This window comes from Mastacembelus armatus, chromosome 17 (assembly GCF_900324485.2).
Source record: "Mastacembelus armatus chromosome 17, fMasArm1.2, whole genome shotgun sequence".
NCBI lineage: Eukaryota > Metazoa > Chordata > Actinopteri > Synbranchiformes > Mastacembelidae > Mastacembelus > Mastacembelus armatus.
In genome coordinates this window covers 16,078,298-16,093,374 of record NC_046649.1, presented here as the reverse complement: position 1 = coordinate 16,093,374, position 15,077 = coordinate 16,078,298, and the positions used below count along the sequence as shown (strand labels likewise).

At 40.9% G+C, this 15,077-nt stretch overlaps 1 protein-coding gene across 5 annotated transcripts in view; it reads right to left on the bottom strand.

Annotated features, from left to right (window-relative positions):
* Positions 1-15,077, bottom strand: part of obscnb (obscurin, cytoskeletal calmodulin and titin-interacting RhoGEF b) — a 49,303-nt gene that overhangs the window by 11,875 nt on the left and 22,351 nt on the right. For all 5 annotated transcript variants that reach the window (XM_026312866.2, XM_026312869.2, XM_026312870.2 and 2 more), the window contains 17 exons: positions 14,631-14,705; positions 13,863-13,937; positions 13,468-13,563; positions 12,824-12,895; positions 12,147-12,218; positions 8,286-8,552; positions 7,680-7,958; positions 6,996-7,253; positions 6,524-6,790; positions 6,120-6,392; positions 3,611-3,877; positions 3,113-3,388; positions 2,708-2,980; positions 2,242-2,532; positions 2,093-2,122; positions 544-1,884; positions 46-327 (listed from right to left, as the gene is read on the bottom strand). In XM_026312866.2, coding sequence (XP_026168651.1) covers positions 46-327; positions 544-1,884; positions 2,093-2,122; positions 2,242-2,532; positions 2,708-2,980; positions 3,113-3,388; positions 3,611-3,877; positions 6,120-6,392; positions 6,524-6,790; positions 6,996-7,253; positions 7,680-7,958; positions 8,286-8,552; positions 12,147-12,218; positions 12,824-12,895; positions 13,468-13,563; positions 13,863-13,937; positions 14,631-14,705 — 4,494 coding nt within the window. The remainder of the gene's footprint in view (positions 1-45; positions 328-543; positions 1,885-2,092; positions 2,123-2,241; positions 2,533-2,707; positions 2,981-3,112; positions 3,389-3,610; positions 3,878-6,119; positions 6,393-6,523; positions 6,791-6,995; positions 7,254-7,679; positions 7,959-8,285; positions 8,553-12,146; positions 12,219-12,823; positions 12,896-13,467; positions 13,564-13,862; positions 13,938-14,630; positions 14,706-15,077) is intronic.

Below are 15,077 nucleotides of genomic sequence, written 5' to 3'. Positions count from 1 at the left end.
TCAGTAATTAGTCAAACAAACATGTTTGTTTATATGTCCACTTACTGTCAACCTTGAGTTCAGCCTTAGTAGCTGCAATGCCGCTGCTGTTTTCTGCTGTGCAGCGATAAACACCCATATCAGTGGGAAGCACAGACGTAATGATCAGTTGGTGGCAGCCTTCCTGGTCTTCATTAATCATATAATGGTCATTCTCCTCCAGTACTCTGCCATCCTTAAACCAGCGAACAGTGGGAGGGGGCTTGCCAATCACAACACAATCAAAGCTGACTGGGTAACCATCTGGAACATCCTGGCTTTGTAGCTCTGTCAAGAAAACTGGGGCAGCTGGGTAACAAGGGCAAATAAAGCACATTAAAAATCGTCACATAAAGAGTGAATCTGTGATAAACTGGGTATGTTTTGCCTTAGTAATAAACAGTAGTAAGCAGACAAAATGTCTCAATGACCTTTATTATTTAGAATGTGATTTATTAATGATTTTGATTTATATAAAAAATTCTCTAACAATCTTAAATGAACAACCACTTCTGCAGTTTTTACCTGGTGCTCCTGTCATGATTGCAGGAGGTTGTCTATCTTGGGTGGGAGTCTGTGTGCCATCTTGCGAGTAACCCATCTTTCTAATTCGCAGTTCCACTTTGAGAGGCCCTGCTTCCAGGATGGTGGTATCCACAGGAACCCCATGGACTGTAAACATCTCCTGGAACCTCTTAGACGCAACTTCAGCCTCTGACCGTGAATCAAAACGAATGTAGATGTAATTGTCATCCTCACGGTAAGAGTGAGGATCCGGTGGATGAAGGTCACCTTCATCTGCACTGACAAATGGTTCTTCCTGAACATCTGGTGGGAGACGTGTGTGCCACAGGCGCCGAAGACGTCTGCTTGCCTGCCTCAGTGACTCATCCATCTCACTACCTGAGGAGCTCTCAGGCTCGCTGTCAGCACTGTAGCCCACCACCAGTGGCCGTCGCCCAGAAGAATCTCTCACCGTTCCTACAGTCACCTTAGCGCTGTGAGAGGTGACTCCAAACTTGTTGGCAACCTCACAAGTGTAAACCCCAGTATCCTTCATGGTGATAGCAGTGATGACCAGTGAGCAAGTACCATCATTATAGATATCAATATGGTGGTGCTTGCCATCTGTCAGTGGTTCCCCATCCTTCATCCACAGCACCTTATCAGGTTTACCTTGTGCCATACATTCCAAATGTATGGTACCATTAGGTTCTTTGGTCTGATCTTTGAAGACTTCTTTGAAAACCGGACGCATGTCCTTGCGGACCTTGTAACCCTTGAAGGCAGCTTGAATCTTAATGGCAGCTTCTCTGAGCTCAGAGTCTTCCTCTTTACTGATCTCCATTATGTCAATCCTCTCTGAAGACAACGGCTTTTCATCCATCTGCTGAACTGTGGCTGGTTTCACTTCAGTCTGCTGCACTGTTCTCTGCTCTGCCATCTGGAAATGTGCAAAGAACCTTTCAGTGGTTAGTGTGTCTGGTTCACTGGCAGCTGTGACAGCAGATTTGCTGCTTTTTCTCAGGTAGGACACAAATGATCCCCCAGAAACAGACTCATCTTCTGAACTGGTGAACAAGGTGGTCTCTTTCTGCTTCTTAGACACAATGGCCTGCTCCTTCTCTCCTGATTTGATTTCTATTTTCTCAGAGGACTTCAACTCCTTCTGCACCGATTTGTTTTTACCACCTTTACCATTGTCCTCAGGTTGTTCAGAAATAGAGTCCAAAGTGGGCTCTCGACTCATGCGCCGTTTTTTGGCCGAAGCTTCCCACAGCTCATACACATCCCCTTCTTCTGCAGCTTCCGGAGGTAGACTGGGCTGCCCCAATGCCTCGGATTCTATTTCCTTTGTCTCTGTACCTACAAAAACAATGGCTTTCATTTTCACTTTGACAAATGTAAATGTGAAATTAAAAAAAAGTAATTATCAGTATCCACATACCACAATATCTACTGGTGTTACCTATCAGACTCTACTTATAGACATTCATAAAGCCTTCAGTTGGGTGTGTAGAGAATAGAAGGTTGGATAAATATAAAAACCTACACATCAAACACAGCGTCTCACCTGGAGAAATTAGTGGCTGTATAGGTGCCTCTGTGCAACGAAAAGAAAAACGGTAATTTAGAAGTTTTCCACTGCTATTATAACATAATTTTTCTTTGTAAACATTAGAGATGTTACAATTTCATAAACTAAACCATCTGTCCACTCACCAAGCTGCACAGTCTGGGGCAACTCAACAGGCTCTCCGGTGCCAGCTCTGTTGATGGCAGCCACTCTAAACCTGTAGCTATTCCCTGGAGCAAGATTTTCAACAACAAATTCTGTGTTACACACAGGTTCAGAATGACATGGAAGCCACAGAGCACTGTCGACCAGCCGCATTTCCACCCTGTAGCCCAAAATGGGACTCCCTCCGTCATGTAGTGGAGTGAACCAAGAGAGGGTAACAGACTGCTTTGTCTTGCTGAGGACTTCTGGGTCCTCTGGGGGATCAGGTACAGCTGTTGGAAAGAAAAGTACTAAGTCACTAAGAGACCCAAAGTTACACATGTATCAGAAAATCTTTAATGAAATAATTTAAAGATTAAACATCATAGAAAATTTTATATTTAGGTTAGATTATATTCAACCTAGTAATTATGTCTATCATGTTGTTTGTCATTGTCAAAGACTTACTGATGATGGTGAGCTTGGCCAGAGATAGAGCATCACGAGCAGCAAATGTAATTTCCTGCTGGGGCAACAGTGGTGCTTGTCTCAGAACAAGGCGATACGAACAGCCATCAGCCCTCATGGCCCAGAGGTCACTGGGCTTGAGCTCAACTCCATTAGCATACCAAGTCACTTCTGTTGCAGGTACAGGCTCAGTCAGCTCAACATAAAGTTCAACATTCTCTCCCACTGCAGCCACCATGTCCTCCAGACCCTTTACAACGTCAAGCTTCCAGCCTTATAAGAGAATGCAGAAGATCAAATGAGGAGCGCGACAGTCAGAGTTAATCATATGAAAATGCATGATTGATGATTCAGGCAGGAAGATGCTCTGAATAAAACTTCAGTCCGAAGCCCTGGAGGACTCACCCTTGACAATCAGCTTGGCAGATGTTGATGCTGTGCCAGCTTTGAAGGTGACTGTGCAACTGTCCTTAACATGCAACTCTTTCAGTAGGAGCAGATGACGACGACCACTCTCAAATGATACAATCTCAGTATTAGGGGATTCCTTCACTGGTTTGCCATCAAGAAGCCAACAGCAGTCTTTGTTCTCAGGACGAGAGAGGGCGCACTCGAACAGCGCTTCACCTCCATCAAAGGTTTCCGCATTCTCTAGGCCCTGCAGAATGTTAATAGGTTTGGCTGTAGAAGACAAATGGAAAATAAAGAATGAATGAGAGCATGATCAAAAACAATGTTAAGAAAACTGCAATGTTTAGAAAGTCATATCATTTAGGATTTTGTCAACAAATGGCATGAATTTTGTGATGATCAGCAAAAGATCATTTTAGTTGGGCAAAAATTCTTAGGTATGAGGGAAAGTCGCTAAAAGTTGGTTCTCGTTCCATGTGGAGGGAAGCTCACCTTCCACGTAAAGTGAAGCGACCACACATGTCCCCCCTGCCTCGCAGGAGTATGTGCCCCTGTCCTCAGCAGACACACGGCTAATGTACAAGCGTGCCACATTCCAGTCCTGCTCCACTAACACCCTTCGGCCATCAGGCTGTAACAGCTGACCATCTTTCTTCCACTGACCCTTGACCGGCCTTGAATACTGGCAGATGAACTCAGCCGGTTGGTTTTCGACCACCCGAAGGTCCTGCATCTCGCTCACCACTTCAACTGTGGGATCTGAGGTTGAGGACGGGGGTCAGAGGGTCAGGCCTGGGCCATGAGAGGTAAGGATATAGACAGGGCATGCCGAATGACATGCGGGCTTTATAACCCCCAAAAGCATATTGAAATAATGCTCGTATGTGAGTGATATTATGTTTTACAGTATGTAAAATAAATGGTATGTGCCATTACAAAGTATTTAAATATACATTTGAATGTCCAATGTGGACTTACAGGGGTTCAAAAAGCCCAACTGTCAAGATTCAGGGTAATAGTTACAACCAAGGGCTATGAAGTGCGTGCACTTGATGAGAGGGGAGTGTAGTAAGTAGATAGAACTGTCAAACCTGTAAGGTAGGGGTAGGGAGGTTAGAGATTTTAGTGATCGAAGGTTAGGGACATGGCATGGTAAGATGGGAGGGCAGAGGTGGAATGAGTATTCCACAGCTGCCGGCCTGTGTGGATGGGTGGAGCAGCACTTTAATGTCACAATATTTCTGTTGTCACTATTCAGTGGTTAACTAACTACTCAATTAGATTCAGATAAAACTGCAATGTCATCAAAACTAAGTATTTTTATCCAGTCCCGTGACCAATTAAGAATCATTGATCATGATATGACCAAAGAATACAGTTAGGGCTGCACTCTCAACTACATAATAATCACAATCATGCTTTTGGCTTTTGATACTTGTGCCTGGTTCAGATCAACCAATCACGAAATCCCAAATTGCAGATGCTTGATTCCTGAACCACTTTGTTGACTGGTTTTTGCTTCCCAAAGACAATTGTTGATGCAAACAAGAGCATTTCACTTCATAATTAAAGAATATTGCTCACTGTTTTTAGTACCTCTATGTAACAGTTTCTACAATTTCAATAGTGGTCATAACAATGAGCAGTATTTCCTGTGTGGATGAAAGCATAAACAATGCCTGAATCTAGACTTAAAACACAAAAGGTAATTTAACTGAGTCAAATGACGCAACACAATGAGGAAATAAAAGAAAAAACAGCAGCATGAAACATAAGATATCAAAGAACCAGCAGACACATTTAAATTAGCCACCAGGAAGGCTAGGCTAAATGATATAATGACTGGCCAAGTCCATCAGGGAATCTGTTGGTTGTGGTCATGACAGGAAGATTAAACCAAAAGTGCACAACTGAACCATGTGTGTTTTAGTGCACCATGGACCATTCATTTTAGTCAGGTTCTGTTGTGAACATAGCTCAGCCTGAGTACACTAACAAGCTTGAACGTGATCGATACAAAGAAATCGCCAACACCAGACACATAACAGTTGATTACCGAGTTAATGGTTTATGTAACTAAATGTGTCAGCAATGTAACATCTCATGTATCTAAGGCAATGTCATGACACAATACACTGCTTCTTTTTGCTGTTTTGTAATTGTATTCATTTTTAATTTCACGTCACACCTCATTTTAATCTGACTGTTCTGTATAACCGAAGCAAGTGTTACAATGCAACAGTAAAGGCAGTTCAAGAACTACAAAACTACATTGCTACTTGAAGTGTCTAAATAATGCATTAAAATGATTGTGATCTAAAAGTGAGAAACATAATCGTGATTATCATTTATCATTTCAGCAGCCCAAACAGCACGCAGGCTGGATTCAGAGAGAATGCAAAAGTATGATAATGCAAAAATAATGCATTTCTTTTAAGTGCCTATAATTTTGACATACATTTGGCCAAAAGGTTTTAGATGTTTAAATTTAAATTGCATCTCCGCTCTTTCTAATAAAACTTTGCAGTGGTGCTGCACCCAGATGTATGCTTTGCAGTAAAGCATGCAGCAGGGAACTCTGTACTGCTTTTATTATTACTCTTATTAATTAGATGGGAACCAATACTGGTCATGCATGACAAAGCACTGAAATGTCAAATATCAAATATTAATCTACTCATGAATTTCAAACTTTTGATGCAACCCTGCAGAAAACAATTATAGTTCATGGTGTAGTCACTTATGTTTTTCAAGAGGAATTGGACAATCCTCATCATCACTAAGGAAGCAAAACATTTGGTACACATTTGCTTTCCTGTGCCTATTAATTCAAAGTGTTAATAAATGTCATCAGTTCCTAAACTGTACATTGCAGTAAAAGCAACAGTCTTACATTTAAATAAGATGATTTAATTTCATATGTAGACTTAAAATTCTGCAGGGTCTAAAAAAAGACTAAGATGTTGCTTATCTCAGTCTGCAGTGGTTTGTAATGTGATACCTTTGACTAAGAGCTTAGCGGTCGATGTTAAATTGCCAGCTTTGAATGTGACAGTGCCAGAGTCATCTGTGGCCAGGTTCTTTAAGGTGAGCGTGTGGATGTGGCTCCCGCTCAGTCCAATTTCAGTGTAAAGGCTGTTCTCCAGCAAGGTGCCATCCAGCCACCACTGCACCTTGCCAGGTGCTCTACCAGACAGCTGGCAGGAGAACGTTGCCCATTCCCCAACAAAGACGTCGATGGTCTTAAGACCAGAAACAATGAAGATTTCTTTCACTGTTATGAGCGAAAAATAAACTGAGCCTTAGACTTTATCAGCATTATACCAGCTTCACTAATGAAACAACATGATACCAGACATAAGTGTACAATCAGAGACAAACACAACGATACTTTAGGGAGGCTACCTTGCACTGCCAAAGAAGCTGTAGTGAGCTGGTCTCCTGCATCACAGGTGTAGTATCCACTGTCGTCAGGCTCCAGGTTCCGTATACACAGCTCTTGAATACACCCTTCCTGCCTCATCTCATACTTCTTACCAGGCAGGAGTACCATGCCTCCTTTCCTCCACTCAACATGAACACCTGGCTTAGACAGCTCGCAGCAAAAGGTAATATCGTCACCCTCTACGGCATCCTCGTTCTTGAGTTCTTTGTGGAAGAATGCTGGGGCACCTTGGGGAGAATTTAAAACATTTGAGATGACAAGCCAAACATCTGTGAGGGACTTTAGACAAAAGTGTTGCTGATGCACAGTAATGTTAGAAAAAAAGGTAAAAGTCCAAGAATATTTCAGTTGTTAATTACAATCCCATCTTGGTCCACAGTCCTGAATTTGATCAAAAGGAAAGACTTTTTTTAAGGGAGCATTGTTTTTTACCTTCAACCATCAAAGTGACGTCACACTTTTCATCTCCAGTGTCACAGGTGTAAGTTCCTGCATCTTCCATCAGCAGGTTGTGGATACGAAGCTGACGGGATGCTCTGTCCTTCCTTAGGTCATACTTGAGACCTGCTTGGATAGCCACATTGTTTCTGGTCCAGGTGACAGTGCCCTTGGGGTCAGAGATGGTGCAGGCCAGAGTGACAGTTTCACCCTCTAATGCCACCGTGTTGTGGGGCTTCTCTGTTATTACCACTGTAAATATGGGAAACCAGGTTTAACAACAGTAGCATTTATATGCAGTTCCCTTCCTTTATAGCCTTGAGTTAATAAATTCAATATTGTACACATGAATGCATGCACAAAACACTATATGCTGTCACACATTTACAGCCTAGTTATAATATTTAGAAATGTAACTAACTGAAAACAAACTAAAGCACAATAGTAACATTATACTGAAAACCTTTGAGATATGTATTCATAAACACTTAAAATTAGCAGTATGAAGTGTCAATCAAAATAAGTGTTTTCCATATGGCTGGTTAGGATTCCTAATTTTCACCCAGTTTGATTCCCAGCATAGAAACTCTACCTGTCAAGTAATTTCCCCTTCGTACACTGTTTGGTGATTGTTGGAAATGGATTAAGTATTTCAAGTGACTATGCCATCACCTTTACCTTTGGGTTTTTCTTCCACCAGTAGAGAAGCCACACTCTTCTCTTCCCCCATTACAAAGGCAACATCTCCAGATTCATCTGTGGTTACCATCTTCAGCACCAAACGATGCACTTTGCCTTGACTGCTCATTTGATTCAGATCATTATTCTGGAGGAGGTTGTCTCCAAGCCACCACTCTCCATTTGTTACACCTGAGTGTGACAGCTCCACCTCAAAGACCGCATCCTGCCCAGTGGTCACAGTAACATCGCAAAGTTCACGGATGATGTGCACACGTTCTGGGGGCAAATGGGACAGTGGCAGGTCAGTGATCAAATCTGAGCAGACCTTGTAGACTATGACGGTCTGTTCATCATCATTCATGTTCATGTATTCTAATGAAAGCTGGCCACAGTAGAATTATTACTACAAATAAAAACTGAGTAAACTTTTATATTTCCCAGATGTGCGACTTAAATGTGATGACTCCCTCCTTCCCAAACTCACAACTCTATAACTGTGAAATTAAAAAGATTAAAAAGCTAAGTAGATGATATATAATCCAGTACCTGGGAATAGGATGAATGAATGTAAAAGATAGATGAGAGGATGATGTGCAGTTTTACCTTTCACAGTGAGGGTAGAAGTGCTTTTCCTGTCCCCTGTATCACAGGAGTATTCCCCACTATCCTTGAAACTCAGCTTGTGTATAACCAGGGTGTGAGTTGCAGCTGTCTGCTCAATGGTATACTTCTCCCCATGGGTGAGCACAGCTGAACCCTTCCGCCAGGTCACTTTGCACTCAGGGCTGGATGTCTCACAGGAAAAGGTGGTTTCACTCCCTTCTGTGGCCTCTTGACTTTCTAGCTCCTTCTTGAATAACAAAGGTGCTGCTACCAGAAAAAAAAGTGAACAGCACCGTTAAATGTTGCCTTCACTTGACTTTAAGACATTTAACCATTTACCATAAAAGTTTACCATAAAACCACACAAAGGATTTATTAACTCAGGAGTGCTATGCTAAAGTTTAAATCCTCTATGGACAATTGAAAAAGTAAGTTAAAAGTGCATCTGGATTTATTTGTTTTTAAGAGATTAATATAATGTATTTGAATTAACAACAGAAAGATCAAGCAGTGAACACGTTTTGACACTGTGCTTTAAAATAGTGTATTTAAAAAAACAGTAATGCAAGTGTAGAGTGCAGAGCTCAAGAGCTGATCGTGATGACTGATATGTTGTTTAAATGCAAAGTTTAAAAGGTATAGGGGAATGTGGTTAGTTTAAAGCCAATGGTGAGAAGAAGGAAAGAAGGAAACAATGAACATACAAAAGCATGAGTGGATAGACTGAAGTACACGTTATAAATAAAGGAACGTGAGATGAATGTGGAATAGGTCGATAGAAAGTGAAAGGTACAAAAAGTGAGTCCCAAGCATCCGTGTTTTTGAATGCTTTCAGGTATCCAACAAGAAAGAAGATAGAGAACAAATGACCCATAAAAGTCCAAATGTTACTGTAGAAGCATCAAGGCAAATATTCTCTCAATACTCGTCTTAAGAAATGAAGGGCTAAATATTTCTCCTACCTCTGACTGTTAGAGAAGCAGTGGATGTGTGGTTTCCCACTGTGAAAGTGACTATTCCTGAGTCAGCGGCAGTGACACCTCTGAGTGTGAGGCTGTGTACTCGGCCCTCAGATTTGATCACGTTCATTTGATTATGCTGTAGCGGGACGTCCTGGAGTTTCCACTGGGCCAGAGGTGCTTCGTCATGAGAAACCAAACACTCAAAGCAGACATCTTCACCCTCGTATACAACGCAGCTCTCCAAAAATTTTAGTATGTTGACCTCGACCTCTGTTTGACACATTTCATCAGAATAATCATACACTTGTTGTCTGAAGTGAGTACGATATAGTTAAAGTTGTGCAGATTGTAATCGAAGTGCGAGTAAATCAAGACTCGTGTCAAACTGTGAGTATCAAGTGAAGAGAAACAGAGCAGGGTGTGTTAATTTTTATAAACAGAAACCACAGGACAGGCACAAATGGTGAGAAGAGATCAGTGATCAAACTCAACAGAAAAGTATTTGTGTGAATAATTACAAGTGCTTTGAAAAAAGGCAACGCAAGAGCACACGTGGGATGAGAAATAATAGTTGAACATTTTTAACAGCAATCATAAAGACCCCAAACAGACTCTCCAGATGAAAGGTTGATGCATTTCATGCTCAGTATTGTTCTGTGAGTCAGGCAACAAGACAGAATGATGTAGGACACGCAGAAAGATGTGACTCCAGAAGGAGCATGAAAAGGTCTTAAAAAGACAGGCCCTACCCTGCACAGTAAGGACAGCTGAAGTCCTCTGGCTTCCTGTATCACAGGAGTATTCCCCTGAGTCACCTCCCTGTAGTTTATAGATGACAAGCTCGACTACAGACCCTTCCTGTTTCAGGTGATACTTGCTGCTGGATTCCAGCACCCTGTACCCATGCCTCCAGACCACCTTGGCTCCGGGTTTTGTGGTCTCACAGCGAAGACTAGCAATCTCCCCTGCCTGTCTGTCAAGATTCTGCAGCTTTGTTTTGAAAAGGACAGGCTGGGCTGCAAGGAAAGACATTGAGGAAATGAAGAGAAAGACAACTAAGAGACAGCTGGCACAATTAGATGCAAGTGTATCCTCACTGATCACAGTCAAACTAAAATGTAAAAAACGAAGCCTCATGGGTTTTTGGGTGGGCTCGGGCCTAAAAAGTAGTACTAACTTTCCATACTTTTAATTATGTGCATAAACAACTTTCATTCAAGGTGCATCAAGTTCTAGTCCTAGCCCTTAAGTAATGAGGTAGTCCAGAGTTCAGGTCTTTTAGACTAGCCCAGCATTCACTCAATTATTTTCATGTTTCTTTACTTCAAACATCAGTTCCAAGCCATCGTACCGTTCACAGCTAGTTGTGCGGTGCTTTGACTGTCACCAATGTCACATGTATAACTCCCAGAATCTTCTGGGTCTACATCATGGATTACTAGTGTGGCAAGGTATCCTGTCTGTCTTATTTCATACTTGGCACAAGGACAAAGACCAAGTTCTTCTTTCCTCCACTCCAAAGGAACATCAGGTTTAGAAAGCTCACAGTGCAGAGTGACACTCTCCCCCTCATCAGCTGTTAGGCTTTCCAGCTCTTTTGTAAATATAACTGGAGCAGCTGATGAATGAAAAGACACAAGAAGAATTGTATCTAAAGTACAAGATCAAGAACGGCAACGACGAAATACAGTTTGATAAAGAAGAATGAATTTAAAAAAAAAAAAAAAAAAAAAATCAATGAAAGACAGCAGCAGAATGCAGCATGAGATGATGACATGATCTCCATCCTACCATGAACTGAAAGAGAAGCTGAGCTCATTGCATCCTCTAAACAGCATGAGTAGTTTCCTGTGTCTCCATTTGTCAAATTGAAGATCTGTAGCTCATAAGTAAATCCTGTTTGTTTCATCTGGTACTTTTTGCCAAAACTCAGGACTTGAGTATCTTTTTTCCACTCAACAGGGAGTCCAGGTTTAGAAAGCTCACAGTGCAGAGTAATGCTGCCACCTTCCTCAGACTCCTGGTTCTCTAGGTCTTGGATGACTATGACTGGAAGGTCTGGGGAATGAATATATTTGATAAGATGTTGGTGTGCACTGTTGTAACCCACAGGCTTTCATATTTGATACTAAATGCAGACAACTGTATGCTGTGTGAAAAAATGTGTTTAATGTGTGTAATGTCTAACTTACCTGACAGGGTATATGTCTTTGTGAAAGAAAAAAATAAAATAAAATAAAAATTATACAAACAAACTGTATGACTACTTAAATACACTATCCAAAACAGAGTTTATCATGTCTGTCAAACACAGCTCTTATTACTCCGAGGAACCAGAAGAGAGTAATATAAGTGAATACAAGATGAACAAAAAAAAAAAAGCAATAGACAGAACATAAAATCCCACATTGAGAACACAAGAAAACTAAGAGGAACAAACAACAAGCAGATGCCACAGTATAGTATTTCTTTTCCTTTTACTTTGGCATTTAGCTTTGCAGGCTCTGGCTTTAGGATGACTACAGCACAAATCCAAGAATAAAAGTGAAATATAAGATGAATAAAAAGCAGCTCAGAACGTTGGTAAACTGACAGAAAACACCAGCAATACTGAAACCAGCAGTGAGCAGCTGATTGACTCCAACTAAAAGCAAGATAAATGCCAATGTGCAATTTCCAACTCATGAGCCTTCAAGAACAAATGACCCAAGCTGATGACATACCCCTCAAGATATAAAGACGCTGCATCACAATACAGCACTCAAGATTTATAGCATATATTGTAACAGCAAGTGCTTTGGCAAACTCCCATTATACAACAAGAATAAACAGAAACCCATTTAAACACAGTCAGCATACTGCTTTACTCTTGGAGTTCCTTTATAAAATGAACACATACCTTCAGCTCTCCTTTTGGATTCCTGCTTCTCAGGTTCAGCTTTTGAGGCCACTGGTAACTTCTCTGCTGCAACTGAAGTTATTTGTAGATATATAATATTGTACTGATTTACTGTTTTAATACAACTTACGTGAACTGGAAAACTTTGCCTAAAGTTTGACTAAACATTGCAACGATTCAAAAGCAATGTGCCATAATGCAGACACAGCACTCAGAGCCAACAGCCACAAATCTCATTCTTACAGTCCATTGAGTATGCATTCTATAATTCAGTCATGTCTTACATTGTTAAATTCACTGTAATATTTCCCATTGCTGAAATGAAATAAAACATACTATTTTACCAGTTACTGCTTTCACTGGCCTATGAATGGGGCTTGTACATCAGGTAAACGTGAAAGAATTACACAGCAGCATACTGTCTTTTCCTATATTCATACTGTGATATTCTTTTAACGTGACCTGAAACACGAATTTAACGGGAAATTATTTTTCTCACCTCAAAGCAACACAGCCAAACATATAACATGCTTTAATTACCACAGAAAGTACAGAGTATCAGCTGACCAAAACCATCTGCATTTGGCAATGCAAAGAAGGAGGGCAGTGGCACTGAAGAAGCAGGAAGCCAATAAAGAAGAAGCAGGAAGCCAATAAAGATCAACAGTCATGCATACCTTCTATTGGCTCTTTAGTCCCGAGCCACTGGGTCTCTTTTTTGGCAGATATTCCAGCAGCAGTCTTCTCAACTGGGGTAAAACATGACATTAACCTCACAATTTTACAGTGATGAGTTCTATATCCTGGAGCACACACACAGTCACAAAAGCCAAGCACACTGACTCTGCTGTCACGTGTTTATGAGCTGGCACACTAACAAATGTCCTTATGTTAAATTACACATGTTGGCATCTGTTAAAAAAGAAAGCAATCAAAGTTAATAAAGCTAGAAGCAAAAACAAAGCTCTTCTCCTGTTCTCTCACAGATCGACAACACTGCCAAAACATATGGCATCAAAATGTTCATAATTCAACAAAGACCTAAAGAACACAAAGCATTAAAACAACTGCACCACATCCAGTACCTTCCAAAACATGGAAATGCCAAAATGCAACATGTATGAGAGCTAACGAAAGAAATGCCTTCTTTTTTACACATTTTATACATTCAACAGGCAACAAAACTATCTGCACAGACGACAAATCCAAGCTGAACTGCCAAGCCCCTCTGTATTTTCTGCTTCTTTTGGATTAAAACAAATTGCAACCATTGCCAGATGGCACAACATCGTACAAAAGCCATGCAAAGATGTAAACACACCTTCATCTCCCACTACAAGCTCTTGTGAATCTCTCTCAATCTTCTGCTCGAGGAGCTGCTGTGTAGGAGTCTGTCCAGTGGTTTGCAGTGTCACAGCTTTGAAATTAAACACAATATTGAACCCACAATTTGAAACTATCTTAGGATACATGCACTAGTCCGGTCTTACTATCACTGAGTTTTGCAGGTTTAAACAAAAAAGAAAAGACATAAAATTAAAGAGGTTGTCTAAAAACACCAGTCAGCAGCCATGACGTGGAGTGATAGTTTGAAATCCTAGAGCTTAATGTGAGTTTCTCACTCTTGGGCCCTATCTAACAAATTAAAAGCACACACTGAGTACTTACAACACTGGCTTAATAAACAAGTAAAGCAGATAATCCTCAGAAAATTACCTTCCACTGACTCGTTTATCTCTTGTCTCTTGTGTTTTTCTTTAGTGACTACCAAAGGAGCTTCAGTGATCTTGCCTGAAATGCAAATGATGTGAACATAGAAATACTGCAACAGTTTAAAGGTATCAACCAACAACAGAAGCATTTAATACGTGCACCTGAGCACAGGCACCAGCAATTCAAAACACCTTCAGTCTTCTCAGACCACACACATATAATGTAAAGACCAATGAACCATGACACATGCAAGTAAATGCACATATAAGCTGCCATCACACATTATCCAATTATCAACATGTTACCAGCTCAGCTGGCACAAGGATTCTTATTTCCTCTCTACATGTCAAACAGAAGGAGGTTTTGCTGCATACCCTGCAAATAAGACACCCAAGAAAAAAACTCTACATGATACAGGGTTTGCATATGATACAGCTGGGGCAAACTACAAACTAAACCATCTGGTAAACAAGAAAGAAAAAATGCCACAAGAACATATTTATCTTAAACTATATAAGTAGCAAGGTACAGGCCCAGTTTATAAGCAGGTTGTCCATGGCAACACAGGCCAAAGGACAGACAGAGGACATGAAGATTATAGCAGGTGAATCCCAATTCCACTAATTCCATCCCCATTTCCCTCACTGGTGTCGTTTTCTTGCTGTATAGCCCCAGCCACGGACAAGAGGAGCCAAGTGTTTGAGGAATGATCACATAATGGAATTGGGGTTCAACCAGTAAAACCAGCATATTGCCATTTTTACTCCATACCTTCCACTGTTTCTTTGGTCTCCAGAATCTTAGATTCCAGTTTAGCAGCTGCAGGAGGAGATGGCAGCCTCACAGCTGAGAAAAAGCAATTTGAATTCAGAATGCTGTAGCATTTAACAGTATTAACTAATTTCATCAGCAAAGACTACTTCAAAAATATAACATAAAAAGGGGAAAACTAAAAGAAAAGTAACATGTAGTAACAATAACTACAGTATGACAAAATGTTTTACATTTCACCACTGAGAAGACACATTTTATATTTAGTAACTTTCTATCTCTGTCGTCTGACATTACCACTTCCTGGAGGAAACAGGTTCATGATCTAAATCCATCTACAATCCAATGACAGACGAAAAGACGCAAAAACAGCTGAGACAAACTATGAATAATTGCAGGCAAGCAAGACGAAATTTATGGAAGGGTAAGCTCATTTATCATGAAGTG